Raw genomic sequence first — 25,940 nt, 5'->3', positions numbered from 1 at the left:
TTTCATGCTGAAGTTCAACTGTCTCAAAGACAACGCAGGGTGTCTCATGAGGTCGGAAACAGCTGAGTAGGGGGGATGAGGCCTCCCCTTTTGTATTCTGGTTGACTTCAGTGAAATTGTATTCCAGTGTTCAAGCATGTAAGTGGAAGCTGTTGAGGGATCAGTTTCTCCTGAGTGCAAGAATGTCTGCTCCCATTTCCTTTTCAGAAAGTTTACAAACTCAGGGACTGTAATTTATTTCCACCTTTTCTTTCTCATCTGAAAAAGAAAATGTTATCTCTCTATACATGAAAATGTCTATCCATCAAAATCCTGTTTTAGTGTACAGGGAATTTAGCCCAGAACGAAAGGGAAGTGAGAAAGACAATGCAGCTAGTTTCAAATGCTCAATCGATAATTTACTTTAAGTTTACACATGAAAATAAAACTATAAATATAGAAACATAAAGATCATCTGATTCAGAGCAGCCTCTTCAGCTTCTTCCATGGGCTGTTCCAGCACTCACTTAAAAATCTAATAAAGGAAGAAAAAATGGAAGTGTCTTCCAAAGATTTGACTCATACCTTCACAGTTCTGCAATTGGTGGGATCTGGTCAGTTTATGTCTCAGCCTTCAGAGAAGCAGCTTCAGTGGTTGTGCCTGCAGAGCAAAACATCCTCTAAAGAAATTCCCTCTGGCAAAGGAGCTGCCGTCCTGCAGCCCGGTTGTGTGCAGTGCTGCAGTGCTCCCCTGGGGGAATGAATACATCAGAAATGGGGTATGTCTTGGTTGGGAGCCTTGCTGCTGGTATGGCTAAACTGCTTGTAGCATGCAGACTGTCTCAGGTCTTACTAAATGGTGCTGCACAGTTTGCTATGGACATGTTCTGGCTGATGAGTGGTTGTAGCATAGATTCAGAATGTTGGCATCACTAAAATGAAGCTGTATCTAAACAGAAAGATTATAACAGAAGAAATCCAGAGGGCAAAATAATAGATATTAAACCTTGTTTTCCAGACTGTTGAATCAGTTCATAGTAATACGTGAGTGAGCAGGAAGGTAACAACATCTGTTAGCAATAAATGTTTCCTTTCTTGAGTTACTGAATTAGCTATGAGAAAGTGATCAGAAATAAAATATAATGATTTCTGATAGAAATAGGTAGCACTGCATGGGCTTTGAGATAAGAACTTGACAAACGTGTAAAATAAACACAAAACTGGTTTTATAAAGCGGGGAGATTACCATTTTCCATGTTGTCTGCCAAGATTTCTGTATTTCAAATGTTAGCAGTTGGCTTCTTTTCAAAACTGATAAATAATGATGTTTGTTGTGGAAACAATTATCCTAAAAATAATTTAGAAGGATTGTATCCCCTTTTTGTTTGTTTATAAAGACCACATTCAATTTATATATAGACAGCAAGAGCTCCACTTGCATCTATAAAACAGTTCTTAAATCATTCTAAATTATTGATGTGCACAAAGAACTCTTTCCGCTTTTGTTTGAAGTTTTATTTCTGCGGCGTTGTGCTTTCTAATTGTACTTTCAACTACTGACATCTGTTATAGCTGTTTCAAAAAGTTTCAATACTTCTCTTTTCTAATGATAGACAGTCTTTTCAAAGACAAACTGGCTTCATTTTGAGCAAGCAAAATAATTAGTTGAAAAAAGATCACTGATTTGGCCAGGGAGCTCTCCATTTTATTTTTTTTCCCCACAAGTTGCTGTTTTATATGATTCCAGCACCTACTCAACAGAAGGCTGGCCAAGAGGACTGTATCTCTGCAGCAACTCAGAAACCATAGAGCATCAGCATATGTCCTTTGCTTCCCTGAGGAAATCCAGGGCTTTATTCTACCAAAAAGAGTACCAAGAAAGCACTTCACACACTGATAGTCTCTGTATGTCTGACAGATGGAAAAGTAACTTGCTGGTCCAAAGCTGCTATTCCCAACAAAGTAGGAAAAAAGCTCAGCAATTGGAGATGAGATTAATCCTTAAAAGTCTGCTCAGAAATCCTTTTTAATATAACTAGTGGTATGAATATGTGTGCAGCAGTAAACTTAGTTCTAATGATGTATGACATAATCACAGTCTTCTTCTCTGGCATAAAAATACAGGAGACATTTAAAATATCCCAGATAAGGAAAGCACAATGTAAAGACATTTCCTTGTCTTTTTTTTTCACAGAGAATATTTCTCCCATTAAGGTAGAATAGGCTTTCAGCTTTGAAAAATACAAGTCCAGGACTCTGGTCCAGTTGGGGTACACCATAACTAACCTTTAAGCTAGAAGTTGCCTAGAATTCTTATAATAATTAATACAACACTAGGGGATTTAATTGACCACAAGATTAAACTATTAAGGAAAAAATTTCATCCTAATTGAGAATTGAACCCCTAGCCTTTATTCATTGCTCTGCCACTTGAGTCATGAATTGGGGGTTAATTGACTGTCTAGAATCTCCCAAGGAGCAATTATTTCATATAGTGGTGCTAACACATACTGTAGTAAGGCAATTTTTAACGGCATCCTTTTTTTCCCCTGGATTTAAAGAGATTTTGTGAGGACAAGGAGATGCTGGACGTGGGGAAGGAAACAAAAATGTAAACAGGAAAAGGACTTAGGGTTTTCTTTCAGGTGCCAATTGATAAAGTTCAAAAACCAGAAAAGGTATTGATGCGAGTTTGAAGTTAGAGTAAGAATAAGAAGTACCAGATTTTAGTTAAGGTACCCCCCTCATCTCTGTGTCCTGTGGGTTGCACTTAAATCCTAGCACCTGTCTGTGTTTCTGTTAAAATTCAGTAGCAGTGGCTTGCAGTAGGATCTCACATCACTCTGAAGTTGAAGGTTTTGAACTACACTAAATGCAGCTCAGTTTTGTTGGACAGATGATTAATTAGTTTTAGTCTATGAATCATGTTTTGCTCTCCAGTTTAAATATTTATGGCTCCGCTCTGTGACAGTGTTGCATTCTGTGGGACAGAAGACAGTACAGAGGCAGGGATTTCCCCAGGGGCACAAGATCACCTATATCTCCCAGCCATTTTCATCCTGGCAGCTGTGACACTGAAGACGTATTAGGGAGTAAGAGGTGTCTGCAGTGACTTAATTTTGGCAGTCCTGGACCAAAAGAGAGATGTTTGAGAGGCCTTAGTTGCTTACAACAACCTTGAATACTGCTTGGGCTGGCCCAGCCGTCATGTGCTGCAGCGTGGAGGAGGCTTACAATTACAATTCCCAGTTTAAGTTGTTATTAAGATTTAGGAATAACTTTTCTTAGGAATAAAGACTTAGAAATAATTCTACACAAACTGCTACAAAAATCATAAAAAGAAGGGGCTAGGTATACTTACACTTTTAACGTTTTCTATTTATTTGCTTACATGGTGATTAATAAAATTCATTACTTCATAGATGTTTCTGCTTCATTAGTGCAAATTTGCAGAACTTTTCTAATTATGAGTCTCCTTTGAAGAAGAAACAATAGAGATAATATCAAAACCTTTTAACTAAGTGAAGACAGTTATGGGTACAAGTCAGGCATTTTTATATTAAAATATATTCAGTTTTTATGATGTTTTCATAAAGATGCTATCTTTAGAAATACTTGAAGAAACCTTCAGAATTTAGGAGAAACTATTTTTTTGTGTGGAATTATCAAAGATAAAAAAATAAAAGGAAATGCAGAAAAATTCAGCATCTTAAGCTTACATTTGAAAATTAATTTTAAATCCTGTGGGCAAGGAGGACTGTGTAGGTAATTTGTGCTTAAAAATATGTAAAATCACTGTATGCTTAGCGAAGTCTGACAAGAGGTCTGAGAAGGAATAGCACCCTATAGCATTAAGGGTGCTCAGAAATAGCAGCAGTTTAAGTACATTTTATAAACATAATTTTACTGTCATGCTACCTGCACATATTAATGTCTAAGGGGCGTTTGCAATGGTACCAAAAATTCACTATGCATGTGGTAGGTGACACATCTTAGCTATACATTGCTGTGCTCTGGGATATGAACAGTATAGAAGGATAGTGCTTTGTAAATGTGTGTAGGAGTCTAGGGGACTCCTATACAGGGTCTCTAGAACAGAGACCACCCCAGCTCCTCCAGTACCCCCTTGTGCTTGCAGGGGAGGTTGCAGAGACGTGATGAGTGGGTCACCTAAGGTGGACAGGAATCGCTTCTAACATAGCTCCTTGTTGGAGGGTGATGTATTGTGTTCACAGCTTAACTTCTGTTCCACATAAAAACATATGTGCTCATATGTCTTTTGCTTACATTTGCATTCTGTTGAAATCCAGACCACCAGCCAATGTATGATCACAGCCCCATAGGTTTTTATTAGATAGTGTAAATCAGGGCAGTCAATCGCACGGAAAGGCATGAAAGCAGTGTTAGGAAGTCCAGGTGACTCCATTACACATGCACCAGAGTTGTTACCTTAAAGGTGACTTGGAGATGTACAGACATCTACGAGTCATTTATAACTCTTGTATCTTTGGTATTACAGAAATATCAGTAATGTAATCTCTTAGACTGTCTGGTTTTACTGGAAGTATTACAGGAAGCTGAAAGTGTGGAGACAGGGCATGGCACAGATTGTCTTCAGCTGGATAAAGTGTTTGAGACTAAAAAAAATACTATTTTTTTCTTGCTTATAAACATTAGAGGTGAACAGGTAACATAGATATACAGAAGAAAGAGGGGTTTACAGTGTAATTCAGATTTGAGTTGGATTTTATAGTCACTCATTTTCATTTGGTCAGTAAAATCATAGAGTAAAGACAGAGGAAACAAGATCTGCTATTTCTAATATGAAAAATAACCATAGTGTTTTCTGCACAGTGAGGAAATAGTTGTCCCAGGTTCTATAATAACAGTCAAAGCTAACAAAAGCTCCCACCATCTGAGAAGGAGGATGCTCTGCTGAAGAAATAAGAGTAAGAAAGAACAGCATTTCCCTTTGATTCTGCCTTGAGGAGGAAAAACCTGGACATGTTCACAGTATGAACTAAGTGACAAAAGCAGTATTTACACCCCAAGTGTGATTCCTTTTCTGTTCTCACCTAGTTTTAACTTCTCCCCTTTAAATATAATTCTGTTCCAGAATTTTCTCCACCTGCTGTTTTCTAAAACTTGCACATGTCCCCAGTCCACATACACCATCATTCTTCACTTGCACTTTCTGTCCATGTTTTATCCTGCTCATCCAAGCTCCATCCAGCACCCAGTTTGCCTGCCTGTCTCCTTTCTTTTTCTCTTTATGTCTTTTTTCTACAGGAAACAAATACATCTTTACATTGACACAGAAATCGCAAAGGTCAGAAACCTGTTTACCTGTTCAGGGACTTTTATAATTCTTTTTTTGACTTGTTTTTTTGTGTGTGGGTTTTTTTTTTTGTGTGTTTTTTTTTCCTGAGGGTTTTTTGCTCTTTTTTGAAATTAATTTATTTTGAAAGTATTTTAACTATTAAAAAAGTATTAAAATTTATTTATTCTTTGTAAAGAAGTACCACACCCTAAGAAACTTTTAATGCTGTTAATGACTTCTAAGTAAGTTAAATAATTGACCTTGTGCAGTATCACTGTCTTCAGTTGGTTCAGGTCAACAAAAAAATCCAGAAGGCATCATGTGGATCGGCTGTGTCAGAAATAGAAACTGCTGCTCTCAGAAATTCTTTTTTCCAACGCAGACCCACAGTTCCCAGGCCTGCTGTGCAGTTGTCTGTTTACCTGCCTCAGCTTGATACTTGTTGGCAATGTTTCATGGTGCATGTGCAAGTCCGGTGTGTAACCAAAGGCTACATCGTTACGCCTCTCATAGGAGTTAGTCCTGGCCTTACAAGGCAGGGGAGGTACATCCATGTCATCCCTCCCTTCGTCATTTAGTAATTGCATTGCAAAATCATGTCTAGTGCGAAGCTCCAGTAAAGGCCGGTTAGCTCTTAAGAGCAGTTGCCACTGAATCATTTGGATGGACTTGACCTGGAATCAGGGTTTGTTACGTCATGGTAGAAAATGTGGATCAAATTTTCTTCTCATGTGAATTTGAAGTAACTGCTTTTGGAGTAAGTAGAAGCCCTCTATTGTTTCCTACTAGGCTCATAAGCTACACATTTAAAGTACAAGGAGTACTTTAAATTACGTTGTAAGTATGGGCAATTCATATCCCTTTGGAAGCTTGCCTTTAGATGGGCTTGGTCTGGCAAACTTCTCAGTAAGTTAACAAGCAAATAAAAACCCCAACAGCTCCCTCCCCATGCTGCCATAAAGAGGTTTCTTCTGGAAGTTATGTGGAGCTGTGGACAGCTGTTGATCTGCCTCGAGCGTGCCCTTGTGTGCAGCAGTAGCCTTCACCTTTCTTTCACTGTTACGAAGGGAGGTAACTGATAGTGATGAACATGATTTCCTAGGCGTAGTACATTCAGATTTTTATTATGATATCACCAGGATGTATGTTTGTGGAAGGAAGATAGATATATATCTGTATCTATGTCTATGTTTAGCTTCAGAATATCAGCTCCTTAAAAATAGTATATTACCTGCATGAAACTGAAAATGTGGGTGACACAGTGTGCAGGAATTGGGCCCAGCTTTGCTTACAAATCAGCTTGATGATGAGGCTGCAAAAGTTATATTTTCACTGCTTTCACATACTGAATTTATTAGCTTCTTGAAATTGATTTTGGATGCCTTTCATTTGCCATTGGGCTGAAGTCAAAAGCAAAACGATGATATACCACATTTTGCTCACTCATCTTTTTATCGCCCAACTATTGTTATTGAGTAAAAGGCATTCAGTGTGTTTCCCAAAAGAGACAGAAAGCACATTTCATTTCCTTTTTAATTGGCAAAAGTTTAACTCAATGCAAGTCCTGCAATCATCAACTTCAATATCCCAGTGGCAGTTATAAAGGGGTAGAGGGAATGGGGACTGGGATTCCGTTTAGATCAGGGATGAGAGCAGAAACCAGAATAGCTGTCAAACTTTGTACTGTGTTATTTGCTTGGAAGGAATAGTGCAAAGTTAATATCGATGCAGCGCTATGAAAGTGTTCAAGTAGTTATCTCTGGGAAGGTAGTGTGAACTCAGCAGTATCATTGCTTTGATCTTTGGTTAAAGTCTTACAAAACTAGATTGCTGTTTGATTGACAACCTTATCAGAGAGTGAATGAAGACTGACACTCTAATATTGAAAATGCAGCGTTTACAAAACTTAAAGCCTGGGTTTTCTCATGACACTGCTGCTTTTGTGGAAGACTGAATTTCACATTTATTTTTAAATAAGTGTATACCTTGCTGTGTGCAGCTAAAACTTACCATTCTAGACTGCTGGCTCACAAATACTTCTTACCCTAATAATTTGATGCAGATGTGTTTATAGCAACAGTACTGTCATAATGTATTTGAAGAAGTAGGAGTTACTGTTTGAAGGCTTGAACATGGTGGTATTTATCACAACTCAATAGCAAATAATGATTGATCCAACACGTGAGTGATTGATGCAGATGTGGCAAGCTGCAGCTTGGTTTGGGTAGTGTATTCTGGCAGTTTCTGGGTGGGTCTAGTACAAGGGCCAAAGGGTTTCCACTATATAATCCTGGCTTGAGGGCTTGTCTTCAGCTATTGTTTATTCCTTGACTTGTCCGCTTAATACCATCAAATGAACAGAGGCTACCAAAGGGAGTTCGTTTGTGGAGTAGGCTTTTCCTTTCATGCCAGTAATCTGCTTAAATGCCAGCCCTCTTCCAGTCATACCATACTTCTTTCGAACCAGTTTTAAATGTCCTGAGTTTGAAGTGTACCTTACCTTCTCTACCGCTTGATCAGATTTTTCAGGCAGACTTGGGCAGCCAGGAGCTGCCTGACAAGATGACCTCCAGCGGTTCCTTCCAGCCTGAACCGTTCCATGATTCTGGTCATCTCCCAGATGACGTTCTGTTTTCCTGACAGCCTGATGCAGTGGCTTCCCAGCAATCTTGCCTTTCTGCTTTGGGAAGTCTCTGCCATAGTCACATCAGTATGGTTGCTTCCAGCCCTGCTGGTTGGCACCCAGGCAGGCTGTTCTCCAGCTGTCACCAGAGTGAACCCTTCAGATGTCACCTACCTATTCTCTCCATCAAAGGCTGCACTTTGTGTACTTTTCCACACTATCCTCAATTTCTTCATTAAGCTGGACAAGATAATATATTCTGTTCAGCTAGCAAAAAAAAAGGGAAGAAAAAGGGGGTGGGAGAGCTGGAAGTCCCACTCCTAGTTTTGTGGGAAATGATGTTAACTGCTATGATTTATGTGTAAGAATAAACAGATTGTGTCTGTTTCCACATTAAAATACCTTAAGCAAGGAAATGTCTCCCCAAAATACCAAGCTTGTATCAGCCAGAGGTGTTAGTGAAAAGACTTAATTTATATGAGGCAGTTTAAATATAGGCATCCAGGAGATTTTCACAGAAGGGGCTGAGGAGCTGTGCTATAGGGTGTGGGAACTTCTTCAGTTGGCTTAACTGTCAAAGCCAGTGTTTTTTGAGACTACATCAGCAATTTTTCGTGACCTTCTGATTCTCAGTTTACTTCAGTATGGCTAAATTCTGAATGCAGTTATTTCCTTACCCCTTAGGTGGTATGTCTTACATGAGTGTGTGTGCGTGCGCAGCAGTGTCTATAGAAATACACACAAACACTTGCACACTGATATGTATGCAATACAGTATCGTATCTTTACTAAAATATCCTTTATGAAAAACTATTAATTAAAAGCCAAAATTAATGTCAATTTCATCAGCAGCGCAGCTTTGCTGAACAAACCTTACATTTGACCGTATTTTCAAAGTGGACATGTACAAGTCAGGAGAATCGTTACCATTTTATCATTTGAAGTCTGGAATGAATGATTTCAGAATGAAAAGCATATGTAGCTATGCTGATCATGCAGAATAAATTATTTTCAAACCCCACATTTATATCAGTACATTTTTTTACTGTGTGGAAAATGCATATCCACAGAAAATAATGGTCACCTAAATTTTGCTGTAAACGTTTAAAGTGTATATGTATATATGTATGAAATTCCTTTGGAAATGTTTACAGTCTGCTTCCGTATTGCAACACATATGGTAGGAAGAATCTTGCTTGCAAGCCACTGAGTTTTTTTAAACAGTTTTCAAAATTGCACTGAATAATAGCTAGTGTACAAAAATTGGGATGTTTTGTATTTTATAAGAAGCAGTTTTAACATTTTCTAAGCTATGACAAATTTCTCCCTAGGTAAATTTTAATGTAATAATAGGATTAGTTCAGCTGTCCCTAATTTTGGCATTTTTTATGTATGTAGGCACTGGAGGTGTATTAGGAATACTCTGAGTCATTCTACTTCTGTCTTATTCCTTTCTTTAGTCTTTAGAGGCCTCTGTGGACATGAATGAAGGTTGTTGCTGTTGAAGGCTTTGTTCTGTCTTTTTTCTCCTTTTTCTCCCTGCATGTATACGTGTGTGTACATGAGACATAATGTAGATATTTAGGAACCAATTCTGTTGCTATGATTTTCATAAAGCATTTCTGGAGCTTGTTGTATTTCGATTAAAGATTTACAGACCTCCTTTTGCCTCAAACCTCATTTTTAAAGGCCAGAAGAGAAAAGAAACCCCAGACCATAAACATGTTAAATGAAACATCCATAGTACCTTCAGTTAATGGTATTTCCTAATAAGTTACTGAGCCCCCTTTTAAAACAAGAGTGTTAATTTACTGTTTCCTTTCATCTGTTGAAATAATTACTTTTCTTTTTTGCCTTCAGTAGTTTGTTCTGGTTGTTAACATTTCTGTAAAATTAAGTTTGAAAGGTGCTTTTAATGTTCAGATAGACTGCAGTGCACATTTGACTGTTAAAATCAACCTACTTAAGGCAGAACTAATGTTTAACACTCGCAGCTATTTGAAGTAGTTCACTGCCCAGTTTAATGGTGCTGCCAAGGGCAATGGTCACATTACTTGCTATTAGATTTTGGGGGCTTTGTTATGCTGGCAATAAAGACAATCCATGATATTTCTGTAAATATTGGCTTAGATCTTAAAGACATCATTTTTCTACTAACAAGCTGTAAATTGTAATTTTTAAGGGAGTAGTGGGCAAGAAACACTAACTCCTGCTCTTGACCACGCACTCCATTTAGGTGTCGTCGTTGCATGCGGCAGCATTAGTGTTGAATGACTTTTCCAGCAAACTGTTGAAAAAGACAAAATCAAACTGTAGAAAAGTCATGGTGATGGTCTGCTGTAGTGGGAGAAGTGATCTCATATCCTGGGAATTGGATTTTTCATTCTGTATAATATCCAGAGAGTTCTAAGACATCTGCACGGGTAGGTGGAGAGCAACCCTGGATAGCCCAGCCTGTCCTGGTGGATACTGGGGCAGGAGGTGGGGCCTTCCCCATGGCTGATTTCACTTTGCGCCATTCTGCAACCAGTACTTCCTCAATCTGTGGTTCTTAGAGTGTAGGTCAAATAAGATTATTTATGGGAATTTTTAAGCAAATAGTACATGCAAAACTGTAACTAATCCTTTGTGCAGGGGAGTTAATGGAAACTTTGTGGAGTCTTCAACAAGTCCAGTGGGAAATGTATAGTGTAGGACTGCCCCACGTAACCCCCACCTGAATGAGTGAACAGAGCATGTGCATCGTATCTATTCCTGTGTGAGGTCATGGATTTATAACAAAACAGCTGCTTTCTTCTTTTTTGATAAGCAGAGAGGACAGAGAATTTAAAGATTAAACAATACACCTTCTTATTATATATATTTACTAAACAGTGAGGAAAATTTTCCCCTTGGCTAGTCTAGTGCAATTTTACAAGCTTCAACAATGCTGAATGGATGTTATTGAGAAGTGAATTTGGCTCATTCTTTTTATGCTTTTAACAAATACCCAAGGGAAAGGCAGTTGTTCAAGGAAAATGAAATACAAATAAACATAGAATTTATTCTCAGTAGGCATTCTGGGGAACTTGGAGCTTGAGTTTTATGCCATGTTCTTTTTTCTGTTACTTGCAAGAAAATCTAAAATATTCATATAAGCTGTCATTTCTCTAAAGTGAATTCATCCTTTTTAAAAAATAAAGCAAAATATCTATTCTGTGGATAGAAGTGGAACAATGTGAAACATAACAAATGACATTTCTGCTCTGAAGTACATCATTGTAATGGACTGTATTATTCTGGACTGTGGATACAAATGATTTTTTTATTTCACAGCATCCTGTAACAGTTCTTAAGACACGATCATGCACAAAACATCACTTGTAATTATAGCAGTTTGCCATTTTCATCTGCTCCATGCTTATTTCTCATTTGATTGATAATCCATGTACTTCAAACTAATGAAGGTTCTTCATGCTGCCACTTAGTAGACATTACCCATTTTTATAACCTAAATTTCAGGGTATGGTTGACATTTTTTGTTTGAAGTAAAAGGAGAAAAAATTAGCTTCTTCACAGTGCGTTTTTGCACATAGATTGCTGGGGTCCTACAGAGAAATACAAAATACAGTCAGTGAGAATGTTCATGGTAAAAAGAAATTCAGACTATGGATTTCATTTCAGATTAATCATTGCCCAGACTCTGAAATAGTCCTTCAAAAAAATCTATGATTCCCCAAGGAGTGTCCTGTGGAGGGCCAGAGGCACTTTTTTGTGGATCTACAACTATTTTGATTACCAGTTACTTAATTTCTGTGTTCTTATTTCTGACTTTGAAATAAATTTAATTTCACCGTCTCACAGGTGTTGGTTTAAGCAAGTCATATGAAGAGACTTTTTATGGTTCTAGACTGAATATCCAACTTAGATACCTTTGGCAGAAGCAGTGTCAGTATTTAAGGCATTATTTACTGCTAGATTTAAGTACGTATTTATTACTAGAGAATATAAATCCAGACTTTATACATCAAAAAACAAGAACGTATTTTTTACTGTTTGAGAATGACTGAGCTTGAAGGTTCCAGAGTACCTGAACAGAGATTGGCTCTTGAAAAGCGGGTGTTTTATTTCATTTCTTAGCAGATACGTGGGAAAATACCTTTCCGGGTAAGGTTTATGCTTCATTAATACTTTGATCCACTGCTTGGTTTTCATCAGCTGCAGACTTGCATGTTTGCATAAACCTCCCAGAAATAGCTTTTCACCTTGGGTTGTGGTAACCTTAGTGAAAACTTCAGAGCTCAAATGGCAGCGTGTACAGCATCAATACCTTTTAGAATTTTACAAAACTAGTTGATTAAATCTGATTTTAAATACTACTTTCTGTCTAGAACCCTGCCTTCTTAATAATCAATTAAAACTTTGTTTCATTGTGTTTATTCAGCGTGCATAAAGCAGTACTTGACATGTATTAGACCTTACATAGCGGTACACAGCTGTGGCCCATCCAGCATTTTCCAAATGAGTTTGCACAAGGAATAAAAGATTGCCATCTGAGCAACACTGGAGGGAGACAAGAGCAGACAAAAGGCAGTTAAGCGCTACAAAAAAAGAAAAGACCTTGTTGAGATAGAAATTTCTGAGCAAATGCCTCAATTTCACAGGGAGATACTGTAGCAGGCAATGTACATTGATTTTAGCACATGAAGTACATTGCTTTGGGGATTCATTAAGCTTCATTTTGTGCACTACCATGAATGGGTATGTCAGCTACTCTCTCAAGTAATACAGAGTTTCAAAGCAAGAAGGTAGAATAAACCAAAGTGAAAATATGATGTGCCCCACAAATAGAGTAAGCCACTTTTAAAAGGAAAATGCTTTGCTTGCTAAAAGCAGTAATAAAAACCTAAACATTTTTGAAGTACTTTATAGAGTTTTTAATATGACTTACAAACACCAGTGAGTTCATGCTCCTAGCTGACCTGGTGGGAATCTCGCTAGAAGGACAGATGCATTAATGGAGTGCAAAGCCTTATTTCTGTCATTCGGAAGAAGATACACAGACAACTGTTTGATACTTTTCAGTTACTCACTACTTTACTGAATATGGGCAAGGTATATTTGGGTTTGTTTTTCCAGCTTCTGTATTTGCAGTGGGAGGGTGCTTAAGATGATGCTGGTTTCTCTTCTCTCTTTTCCCTTGGGAACCAGCTGCAGAGCTCACAGTGGTATTTCACTGCCACTCCAGTCATTGGCTGCAAATCTAGTGGCAGGTCCATGAAGCTGGAGTCTTCAGCCACCAACCAGATCCAAGGCTGGTTTGAAATCTGTCTGTGTGAGAGGTCTGTAGTACTAGGTTTCTAAATACTTTGTCTTGGTTTGTATTTTGGGTTCAGTTGAGAAGCATATTAAGTCCAAGAGATTTATCCAAAAATCTGTTTAGTAGATTTTATTTAGCAAGATGAAGCCATTGCCACTTCCTGTTTGTCATAAAGTCTACCATAAATTATAGTTACTTAGAGGCAGAAGGTTCATGAAGTTTCTCAGCATGTTCTAGAGTGCTTGGTTTGCAGTGGCAGATCACTAAGAGTGGGATTGTACATGCCCATGGCTGTAAGGAGCTAAAAAAAATACTCAAATCTTCCTTGCTCAGTTCTCCAGCTTTTGTGCTTTGTCTTCAGCAGATACTAGGCTGTTATAAATGAAATTAGCCCAAGCAACAGGGCTTTACTGTCAGACTTTGCTATATGCCGCTTTCTATAGCAGAGCATAACTTTATGCATATTGCTGTTCCAGGTTGAATGGCACAGGTACCTGAGGTTTTGAGCAGAGAGAAGAGTAGAGGAAAAGTGTTGACCAGCTACTGGGAATTGTACCCCTGCTAGTAACCTGTTAGAGGAAAACACAGGACCCTGGAATTAACCTCTTGTGGTTTAAATAGTTAAAACTTTACTTACAGGTGATGTTTTGTCTCAGATGTGCATTGGGAGTCACTGCTAAGGAGGTGATCATTGAAGAGGTGCTGGCTGTGAGGGGCTCTATGTTTGGCAGCTTCTTGGTGCTGTAGCGGCCAAACAGAGCTCAGACTGAACTGAAGGTAGAGCGCAGCAGATTAATGTCAAATAGCTGCTGCCTGCAGAAAGTTTTCCTTTCTGCCCTTCCCTCAGTATTTGATCTTTTAAAAGAGCTCAGGATAAGTGACAGCAGTAGACTGAACAGTTATTCGGTTGCAAAGTAGTGGACACGGACTACTTGGTGATTAGCTTACATTTATACTCAGATTGAGGCTGCTGTTTGGGTCAGAAGGTGGTTTTCCCTTTGATAGATTAGCTGTGTGCTAGGAAAACTTGTCTTTCCCCAGAGCATCATGTAATCATTTAGTGGCAAAGAGGTGTGCTACATTACTATGGACATGCGGCTCTCCACACTGAGAGCTGCTGTACTGCTGGTATATGTGAGTCTAATCATTCTGTCACTAAGATGTAATATCGAAACACCAAGACAACATTTCTATCAGAGGGCCTATTACTTGCCCTCTTAGTTGAAGAGAAAAGAAGGACTGAGATAAACCAAATTCTGTTTCTTAGACAAGAGAGGCTCAGTTCAGTTCTGTAACCTTTAATATCTGCAGGAGATACCAGCACCATGTAACCAACAGCACTTGTTAGTGCTACTGTGCGCCGCAGGCTGGCGAAGCCCCAGGGAGATGGGTGCATGTCTTGTTTCATGTAGGACCCGGTGGCTGTGACGGGCTGGCCGGCCACAGCAGGGGTGTGCCACAGCCCAGTGCCCACTGCATGAGCACTGGCACTGCAGGATGTGCTGTGGGCAACAGGGAAGGCCGGAGGAGCTGGGGCACGGTTAGAGGTTTCTGTGGAAGTCTGCAACAGGACTGTTGTGCTGTATCAGGAACCGCACTGGTAACAGCTACAGCACAGAACTGCTGCCCGCCTGTAGAATTAAAACAGAAGGTAAATTGAAAAGGGATGAATTCCTCATGCTTCTTGATAATCAGGGTTTATAAAATCAATGTGGCACTGAACTGATTTCAAACACTAAGATATAAAGCAGAGTAATTCTGTGTTGACATCTGAAGAATTCAGAATTCATTCAGGATACTGTTAAGATTATTGTCTTTCTGGGTCTGTTTTTCTCTTAAGGTAATCCTGTTTCTCTTAGTGATCAGTTTTGAAAGTTGTCTTATTTCTACAGTGCAAGAATGCTGCTGGTGAACATCCCCCAGTTGCACTCATAATTATTTCTGATTTAGAGTGCCCTGGCCTGATAGCACCAGGGAAATTAATAGGAGAAGCTTTCTACAAGTTCTAGAAGATGAGCAAAGACATACTCCCTCTTAAAATTATTTAAGCAGGTGCTGTGGGAAGCCATTGCTTTTATAATGCTCTTCAGATGTTTACAGCAAAACATTTTTTCCCAGTGATTGAATTTTTCAAAGTACTAAAATACCACGGAGAAATATGTTTCCCACCAGTTTTATGGCTCCCTGGATGCATTCTATACAAACCTTGTATCTGCCTGGACACAAACACTCTATTGCAAAAAGATATCTTGCCATTTTAACAAGCTACACTGCTTTGAAAGGATACACTGCAGTGGGAATGTCAGTGCCTTAAGAGTAATACTTCTTTAAGGGTACTATTTTATTAAAGCAGACCTCAGTAATTTGTTCCTGACTGTTATACACCCTTATTTTATTAAAGTATTTTACATCTGTGGAGGAGATTACTACCATTTCTATTTTCTCCACTGCTTGGCTTTAATGGATGGTATGGAATATAATATTTATTAAGCCTAAGCAGGGGAGGACGTAATAGCAGAATTGTCCTTTATAACCTATTTTACACAGTTGTAAAATAAACTTTAATAAAGCAGGAATAATTATCCAGGAATATCCAGGAAATGGAGTACTCTGCCTGCTTCAAATAGTTGGAGGACTTAACTGCTGGTTATACATATACTTTAAGAAAATGAACTCAACAGTAATAATATTGATACTAACTTCGTGCTATTTTAAAATATAGTAAGAGTTGAAGTATCTTTTGTGTCATAATTACCATGTTAGCATAGATCATCTAATACGTAAGTATAATATCTATACAGTAGTAACTGCATGTAGTTCTACAGAAGACAGACACATTACAAAAATATTTATACTTGCTAACTTTGTGGGTTAGAATTCCTTTACCTTATTCTGATGGCCCCCATATCTGGCTCCATGGCTACTGGTCACTTCTGGTGATCACTAAGCTTTGATTCCAGGGAGTAACGCTCCTTGTTGCTCAGTGCTGTGTGCCTGTATGGCTGCTTATGGGCAGAGTGGACCTGTGTTTAGTGCCTGGACCCCAGAAGGCAGTGAGTGTCTTGATTCCAGCCAGGTTTTGCCTGAGGTTAGGAGCACAGACTTTGCACGTAGCCTATGCACAGGTGACAACTGAATAGTTCCCTGGACCAGGAAGACAACTTCAGAAAAGCCTTTCCCAGTGATGGCACATCTGCATCTTTGGCTGGCAGGTAGAGTTTTTCAGGTGCAAAATGGAAACGCAAGCATGTGTGCCATACTGGTGAAAATTTGGTCCCACCAATCGCAGCTATCTGGAAGCACTTACGTAGTTTTGTGAGTTTTATGAATAGGAAAAAATGGAATCTTTCTAATGAGATCTGCTTCATAGTATTGGTTATACTGCCCAATTCTGCAGTAAAGGGAGCAGATGATGAAAATTATTTAAAAGCACACTGTATAGTTTTATTACAAGTGGGACGTGAAGGAGATTGCCTAACTGTTGAGGTACAGAAGGCTTTTTTTTGGGTACAGGGTTTTGCTTCACGTTTCTTGGGTCCTGCTTTTCCAGAGGTACCCGTTTACCCACCACAGTGCACCTGTCCCTGCAGCAGGCCTGTGTAGGGGCTTTGGCAGGCAGCTGCCAGCTTCTGCTTCCCATGATCCAAGTTACACCATCTGGGAGCCACCTTCTGCCCAGAAGCCACGGAGCTGCAGTTAGTGTGGTGCTGGGACTCAGCTGCTCCCTTTCTCCCTCTCCTTCCTTCCCAAGTCCCCGTGCACAGTGGTTGGATACAGGCTAAAGTACAGTTCATGAGTCTGACCATGATGCTCACCAACAGTGGTCACGTTTGGCCAGGAGCTGGCTTGCACATGCTGCCTGAGGACATGGCAGAGCAGGAGCAGCTCTGCTGGTGCATGGACCTCATTGTCTGCGTGGTGGGACTGATGCTCTCCAGCCAGCTCTGGCTGCCTGTGCTGGTAAGGTGACAGTTCAGTTAACAGACATTTTTTCACCTTGAACACCATCAACCTGTTCCTATTTATCCTCGCCACACCCAGCCCATGTTTCTTCACCTTTCTTACGCAATTATAGTGCTGGTTCTTGGATAGCTTTGTGTTGCTGTTTCTTGTATGATTTCTCGTCTTGGTGGCAGTCACTGCAGTCTGTCTCAAAGGAAAAAAGGGAAAGATTTGTTATTAAGGACCCAGTGCAGCTTTGCAAGAAACTGATTCCTGATTAGATATTCCAGAAGGACTGGAAAAGAAATTCCTGTCTTCCCCCTTCTTTCCTGATTCCTTCCTCCTCTTGTCTATTTTTTTTTCCCTTAAATTAATATTGTGGAAATGATCTGGACTGAAGTTATTACATTAATTATCCAAACTGACATTTTTGCAGTGTGTGAAAGGACAGGGTGGTATGTAAAATAGATGCACTAAGAACACCTACAGTATGACAACAAGTATCAGGGTAATTGCTGAAAATGAAGTCTTTTCTGCTATCCCTTCCCTTCAACATCTGTTGTTCCATATGGAGTCATAAATATTTGCAACAAAATAGTTGAAGAAATAATCTCAACATTAATAGGGAAAAGCTGAATCCGCCAAGAAAATTAAAGAATCTTTTTTTTTTTTCTTGGCAAGTTCCTCCTACCCACCCTCATCTGACAGTTTAAAATCTCAGTAGAAGAATAGTCAGACTACAGCGATGCTTAAAAATCACCGTGCAAAACCCCTTGTGAATGTTAGTGGGAGAGTTAGCTGAGAAAAAAATAACAACCTCTTGATAATGGCCATGAAGAGGATTTTGTTTATTTTGTTTCATTTTCCTCCTTTCTTCCAAGCCCCGGTAATTCTACCACTAGCCTTTTCATGAATGGTTGGCATTTTCACTTTTCTCTATTGTCAGCTGAAATAATGCTTCTTGTCATTGTGAGGAATGACATGGGTACTATTACTGGCTGAGAGTAACTAGTTACTTTAAATTGCCATATGGAAAATGCAGATCGATAGTACTTGCTCTTCTATGCAGGTTAAGAAGCAACTTAAAGCATGGGACAACTTTAAATGTTTTGGAATCCAGATTATCAAAACCTGCCTGAGAAGCAGCTCATAGGAGAAAGCAGGTATAATACAGCACAAACTGTAAATTGTAAATAATTGTTGTGCATATAAAACGTAGCATTTTGAAGGGTCCTTATTTACTTAATAGTAACCTTGTACTTACGGTTCTCCTTAATGAACAGAATTAATCAGGTGATGTCAGTTGTATTTGTTGATCTGTACATACTGAACTTCAGACTGAAGTTACTTGCAGTGAAACACTTCAGCTTTGGTGTCTAGCTCGTGAATTGCTGCACTTCTCCATTTCAGTGTTCATTATTGCAAACCCAGTGTCTGATCTAACTCAGGTCTTCTTTTTTTTTAAGGTTTGAATTAATAAAATATTTTCAGGTGTTTTTACCGTCAGTGCCGTGTGAACATCTGACTATATTGTAAATATGTTGAAGTTATAAATAGGTATAATTTCTGTGTTATTAATGAGAGTACATTGATGAAAATGTCAAAGCTGTATAATTACACATCTCTTGATAAAGAGTGCACAGATAAAGACAATTTGTAAACTGTAATTTCAGCCTTTTCTAGTGAAATTTTCATTTCCCTGCTTTTTGCCTCCTTCTCCTATTCAAGCACTAAGTGCCTGCTTTATGACATCCTTCAGGAAAACACACCCTCATCATTCCTAAGAACAGGTCTGTGGAAAGGTTGGTGAATGCATTGCTTGCAGAGTTTTCTTTCTCTTTTTTTACTGCTCCAAATCCTCAGTTTTTCCTAAGCTAGCACATTGCTCTTAATGTAACAGGCATTAAAAGTCAATAAAAAATGTTTCTATAAATGCATTAGCAGCAAAAGGGGGGCTAAGGAGACTCTCCATCCTTCACTTGAGGTGGGGGGAATACATAGTGACAAAGGATGAGGAAAAGGCTGAGGTACTTAACGCCTTCTCTGCCTTCATAGTCTTCTATAGTTAGACCAGTGTTTCTCAGGGTACCCAGTCTTCTGAGCTGGAAGACAGAGATGGGGTGCAGAATGAGGCCCCCATAATCCAAGAGGAAATGGTCAGCAACCTGCTATACCACCTGGACACACACAAGTCTGTGGGGCTGGATGGGTCCACCCAAGGGTATTGAGGGAGCTGATGGAAATGCTCACCAAGCCACCTTCCATCATTTATCAACAGTCCTGGTTAACCAGGGAGTTCCCAGTGGACTGAAAGCTAGCAAGTGTGATGTCCATCTACAGGAAGGCCTAGAAGGAGAATCTGGGCAACTGCAGGCCTGTCAGTCTGACCTCAGTGCCAGCAAAGGTTGTGGAGCAGATCATCCTGAGTGCCATCACTTGGCACAAGCAGGACAACCAGGAGAACAGGCCCAGTCAGCATGGGTTTATTAAAAGCAGGTCCTGCTTGACTGACCCAATTTCCTTCTGTGACAAGGTGACCCACTTAGTGGATGAAGGAAAGACTGTGTATGCTGTCTACCTACACTGTAGTAAAGCCTTTGACACCGTTTTGCACAGTGTTCCCCTGGAGAAACTGTCTGCTCATGGATTGGATGGGTGTACTGCTCGCTGGGTAAAGAAGTGGCTGGAAGGCCTAACACACAGCATGGTGAATGGAGTTAAATCCAGTTCGCAGCTGGTCACAAGTGGTGTTGCCTAGGGCTCAGTACTGGGGTCAGTTCTGTTCTGATCATCTCTATCAATGATCTGGACTCTTACTGTTTTACAACGGTTTCCAAAAGTTTTTAAGGCAGCCTGGAAATGCGTATGTAGTATATAATGATTAGGTACTATTTTTAAAGTGAAGGGGTTTTTATTGGCAAAGCTCAGTCATGAAGACGGCTTGTGTGCTATCAAGTTGTATCAATCACTTGAAAATGAAATAAAGTCTGATTTAAAGCTAGTGCACTGGATTAATCAGCTACTCCCCAATTGCATTCATTGACCCTTCTCATTCAGGGACTGTAATTAAGAAAAACAGCACTGACTTTAAATTCAGCACCTGAATCACAAGGTTAAAGCAGTAAATTTTAGAGTCTGATTGGTGCCAGGTTAGGAGGAGGTGTCTCTTCTCTCACTGATGAACAGGAGTGCTCAGCTCCTGGCAGAGAAGCAGTGAGTGAGGGAGAAAAAGGCAGGCAGGGGTTTATGGAGGATTTTCAGTTATTAAGACACTGAAGACAGATAACCCTGGCCTTGCAGACTTAGAGATATAAAATGTTTGAAATAAACAATGCTTCAGATTACAGGGGTTTCATACTTACCTTTCTGTAAAAGAAAAAACTTCTACTAGTTAAACATCACAGAAGCTGTCAAAGTTTAAACTCAAGGGAAGTCATCTCACATTTTTGGAAAACTGCTTTTTGCAGTTAAAAGTTAGAATTTGAGCCCTGATTCTGTCAAAGTACCTGTGTTTGGACACCGCTGCCTGTCACCGTCGTTGTGGAGTAGATATGCAACTGGAAGTCAAGGGACGTCTTGCCACTATAAAGATATATTGGTTTGGGTGATTCTGTAAGATCTTTGGGCAAATAATGCTATTTGAAATGAAAACATATCTTATTTTCAGAGATGTGTAGCACATACAACCCAGCTGATGCTGCAGATCCTCTGTAAGTCAAAAAGGTCCATTAGAGTATCTAGGCTGTTCTCTGTAACTATGGACCATTAAATGTAATCCACATCACTCCAGTGTTAAGCTCAAAGAAAATTTTGATAAGCCATTGCAGTCCTTTAGGTTTCTAACTTGTATGCCACAGGCAGGGAAAAGGAATTTGTGGTGAATAATGCTTATACAGGTCCAGGTCGATAGAGGTTTTGAAGTACACGTGAATAAGTAACTTTGTGGTCTAACTGGTGTTATGCAGGATGTAAATTGTAGCTTTAATATTTCTACCTTGTTTGGAAGTGATGTGTCAAGTGTATCAGGTATGTGAATGATGGGTTCAAAAACATGCCATCTGAAAGCAAATAAACCAGCTGGCAGCTACCACTGCCTGTTGGTTTGGGCCATGCACTGTTATGCAGGGAGCAATTCACATAACTTGTGCTCGCAGTGCTGTGCTTAGTCCGTAGGTGGATGCTTCATTTTCCAATCCCTATTTCTGCAACTTAGGCAGAAGACAGAAGATGAAATACTCCAGTATATGGAATTAAGAACAGGAAACTTTCAGGCAGATTTCCATGTGCTTTCTTGGGACAATACTCCGTTCACTGTTAGCGTTTACTGTGTATTTCTTTGCAATATAATTCCTGCTTTCGTCTATTCATCTGGATGCCAGCTAGAAATTAAAATAAAAAGACCACACTCTAAATGGATTCCTGAATGCTACTATAAAGCATGGCAGGTTTAACAAACAAGCTCGATAAAAGTAGTTCCCACTTTGCTTCAATAAATAGAAAGGTTGTTTGTCCTTGGTTGCACTGCAGTTGTTCTAGCTTTATTTCTTGCTTATTCTGTTGTACTATATGTGTGAGTGCAGTTTTTAGCATTGATATTTTTAGTGTTCTTTAAAATGAAAATGCTTAAATCAACATCTTTTTTCCTATTAAAGAGATGCATTTGAGACAATCGGCAAAAAATGCTTCCAACACAAGCCACTTTTAATTGCTTTGCCAATTATGATTTCTCAAGTCTAGCTAATAAATTTCTGCCTAACTGTGCACTTTATTCAGGATACAGGCAAGATGTAGACACCATTCAGATGTGAAGACCTATTACAAGATTGAAATAGATTTCTAATGCATTTATCATTCATCTTTGCAGAGTGCGATTTCAATCAGAAGAAAAAAAAAGATGATGAATGGTTTGACAGTTTCCACCCATATACGCTAAAACATAATATGCTTCCTCTAGTTTTCAGCTATTACAGACTTTAACATGCAATGTGACCTTGGTCTGCAAAGCATGTTTGGTTAGCACAAAAACTTAATCATAAGAAGTCATAAGTAGAATCCTTCTTCTTTACTGCCCTTTTTCTGGGACTTGGTAATTTATTGCTTCTGGGACAGGTAGGATATGAACAATGGGCCAAATAGAGTCCAGGGTTATCTCATCTGTGTGAAAACTGCTGCTGAAAATCGATGTGACCTCTGCTACACTGTCATCCCAATTCCCACCCTCTGTGTCCTATTTGTCTTTTGGTGGAAGCTTAGATCTGTGTGCTGTCTCTATGTGTCTCTCTTGGGCCAGATTATCAAAATGAATCATTGCCTGCATACCTCTTATATTTCTATTTATTTTCCTGGTGTTGACTAGGTGTGATGAAATATGATTCTTTTTGCATTTGATCCTCACTGCAGCAAGCAGCACCTAATTTAGCTGTGTCTATCTCTTTAAAGAAGAGTAATACTATTTTGAAACTTCAATCTGCTGTACAGTAACATTACAAACCATAGACCATGCAACCTGTCTTCACAGTCAATAGTAATTTTCCTTTCAGCCAATTTAATGTTATTACTTTCATCTCCAAATAGTAGAGATTTCTGGAGATTTCAAAGCAGCTGTAGTTTTGTTATGCATATTTTATGTATTACTTTCTTTTTCAAATGCCACTTCAGTTTAGTCCTTTGTGACTCCGTGGCTTAAATATTATTTCTGTGTAACATCATATGCAACAGCTTACCAGCTTATTTTAAAAACTCTGCCACTAATACAAGAGAAATGGTGTGTCTGAATCAGCATGAACTCTGTGGTCTGAATATGTGACCAGAGCTTGTTTCTTTTAAATGGATCATTTAAATTACATGAACACAGCTCTAAAAGGAGAGCTACAAAGACGTGTAGAGGTTACTGGCTTTTGTTGTTATTAGTCCTGAAGAATCATGATGAAGATGCTCCATTTAATGAACTCGCATAGTGAAAACAAAATACTCCCTAAGCGGTGATTTCAAAGAATACTTGAACCTGTGAATGCTCCTAGTTCCTTGTCAGTAGGTAATGCTTTAGAAACACAGCAGAAAGTGCTGCTCCTGGAGTTTGTGAAGCATTGTTGGGGGGACACAGCAGTGCCATTCACTGTCAGACTCTTGGTTTTTTTAGGTAAGGGAGGGGGCCTTTTCAATACGCTGTGGTCTAATTGTAAATCCTGGCTTTAATGTGACCAAGACATTTGACAAATGAAACGATCATCAGGACTGGCTGTGCAGTTTTCCTGAAAAAACCCACGAGTCATGAACTTGCAGCCAATACATTAGTTGCAGGCTTTACTAAAAAGCAGTTGCCAAGAAAATACTCCTCATGATTTCTGCAGGTGCACGAACATAACAGAGAGAGACTGGATTTCCCTGGAATATTACACAGGAATATTTTTTTTACATTTCACAGTAAAACAAATGTAGAGTTTGGCTTTAAAGACTGTTAGATTTTAGTTTTGTGGTTTTCAGCTTTAAATGAATACATGGGGAAAACACGCTCATTAGGGATCCGAGAGGAGGAGATTCTTTACTGTCCTATCCTGTTCAGAAATGTGACTTCCTTGGTGATAGTACTGATTCCTTACAAAATTTAAAGGATTTTTTGAAAAATATTTACTAATACTGCTGCTTCATTATGAATACATACTTGTACTGTGTGTGCGCGGCTTGCTCTATAGCAACATGATTGGTTTGAAACTGCAAGTAAAGGGGAAGCCAGCAGGTCCCCATTCTGCAGTTTGGAAGAAACGCATGAATCTAGGTCCGTGCAGCAAGCCGCAGGAACAAGGCCCTGTGCTGGTTGCCCTCTCCTTCCTGGCTGCTTTGTGGCCTCCCCACCCCACCCAGCTCTCTCAATACCTCTGCTACAGAAACTCAGCAAAGCACCCTGGCTACTGCATATGACGGGAGAGGCTGACAGCAGCACCCTACTTGTCAAGAGAACCTGCACTGACGCTTCACTGACAACGTGAAGCTGGTGCTAGCTAAGCAGGAGGAAATGACTCAGTGGTGATTACTGACTGCTGCCTATGGGAAGGACAACATTAAAGGAATAAAGAGATGTGATGCACTTCTTGATTAGAATTTTGTCAAGGTTATAGCAACAAAAAAATGCGCATCACAGAATGGCAAACATGACAGAATGAAGAAAGGTCATTCAGGCTTAATGAACTGTGTAACACTGTTGTAATTCTGTAGTATAATTTGTAGAATTTGAGATATAGTAGACTATTACAGCTGTGTTGTACCAGTCACTATAGTTATTATTGTTCTGTACTATTTTGCAATCTTACCTTAGCAACAAGCACAGCTGCCCAAGAATGGAAACAATGTCAGTTGTACTAATGCACTTGTATTTTGACTTCCAGGTAAATGGAATGCTAGTTTTTAGCATTTACCTATATTTCTAATGCTTTCTGATGTTGCTTTTAAACCTGTCTTTACAGAAGAGGTCCAAATTGCCATTCCAATAATGAAACCAACCTTAGATAAAGTCCAACTGGCTGGACAGGCCTTGCCTCCTGGATTTCCGGCGCCATTTCTTTTTGCTGATGGTCTTTCATCAGTAGAAACACTATTAACCAACATTCAGGTAAATTATTCTCTACAGGGCTAGGCTATGTCATGATAGATAAAATGTGTTTCGGTTTTAGTCTCTTTTTTAAAGTTTCAGAAACTTATTTTGTATCTTCAATTCTAAGTTCTTCTGTTTAATGTAATGCGTCGGTTTCTACTATCTGGCATTATTGATCGTGAAAGGGTTTCATACATTGTCTTTTTGACTTAATAGTTGGTAATAATGGTCATATTAAAATGCACCAGTCTCATTATTCCTCCTTTGCTTCTCCTTGCAGTTGACTGAGGTCAGCAATGATGTGGCACTAAGTTTGTAATAAACCACATTGGTAGGATGACTTGGCAAAAGCTATACTGAATGATTCCACACCACAAAATTGCTCATTTATAATATTTAGCTACTTCAAATGCCCAGTTGGGTTCCGGGTCTACAGGTTTCTGCATTTAATTTTTCTGTTTTCCTAGAGGGTGTAAAAGAAACAAATGGACAAATGTTGTCAGTGCTGAAACAAAATGGTGTTTTCAGGTCTTACATTTGTGTGTGTTTTAGGGCCTACTGAAAGTGGCTGTGGACAATGCAAGAGTCCAGGAAAAGCAGATACAGCAGGAAAAGAAAGAGTTAAAGATGGAGCTTTGTAGAGAGAGAGAATTAAGAGAGAGCTTGGAAAGGCAACTCACAGCTGAGCTGCAAAGCAGAGGTGAGTGAATGAAAAATTGAGTTTAGATATCTATTAAATGTATAACCCTTTGGCATTTCCAGCTGGAGCTATGAGGACTCGGAGTTAACTGACATTCATACTTCAGTGTAAGGCAGCAGTGGACTAGCACTGCTAATGAAAGATTTAAATTTAATAAAAACAGAATGAAGCACACTTTTCTGTAAGCAGACGGAATAGTGGCTGAAGGATTATTTCCTGGAGGGCAACTGGCCACAGAGAGTTTTGGCAGGTTCTGTTCAGGAAAGCTGATTCGGCTTCGTGGCTTTCAGATGCATTATTACCCCTCTGCCTATGTATTCCCAGCCCGATTTCTTCATCTGACAGCTTTAATTTCTTTTGTTTTCTGCTATTATCCTCCAAGCACTGAAAATCAGTCTTACTGTGCGAAAGAGAGTTATGTCTGCAATTTGGGTATGTAGGTGATTTTTTTTTTCATTACCTTACTACTTACCTAGCCCCCATTCCTGC

At 39.3% G+C, this 25,940-nt stretch overlaps 1 protein-coding gene across 5 annotated transcripts in view; it reads left to right on the top strand.

Annotated features, from left to right (window-relative positions):
* Positions 1 to 25,940, top strand: part of DACH2 (dachshund family transcription factor 2) — a 283,607-nt gene that overhangs the window by 240,524 nt on the left and 17,143 nt on the right. For all 5 annotated transcript variants that reach the window (XM_062627457.1, XM_062627455.1, XM_062627459.1 and 2 more), the window contains exons 8-9: positions 24,624 to 24,769; positions 25,304 to 25,451. In XM_062627457.1, the coding sequence (XP_062483441.1) occupies positions 24,624 to 24,769; positions 25,304 to 25,451 (294 nt within the window). The remainder of the gene's footprint in view (positions 1 to 24,623; positions 24,770 to 25,303; positions 25,452 to 25,940) is intronic.

Source organism: Pezoporus occidentalis, unplaced genomic scaffold (genome assembly GCF_034315485.1).
Source record: "Pezoporus occidentalis ecotype Australia unplaced genomic scaffold, CSIRO_AGI_Poc_V1 ctg30, whole genome shotgun sequence".
Classification (NCBI taxonomy): domain Eukaryota; kingdom Metazoa; phylum Chordata; class Aves; order Psittaciformes; family Psittacidae; genus Pezoporus; species Pezoporus occidentalis.
Note: the sequence above shows the minus strand (reverse complement) of the source record. Positions and strands in the feature narration are given on the sequence as shown.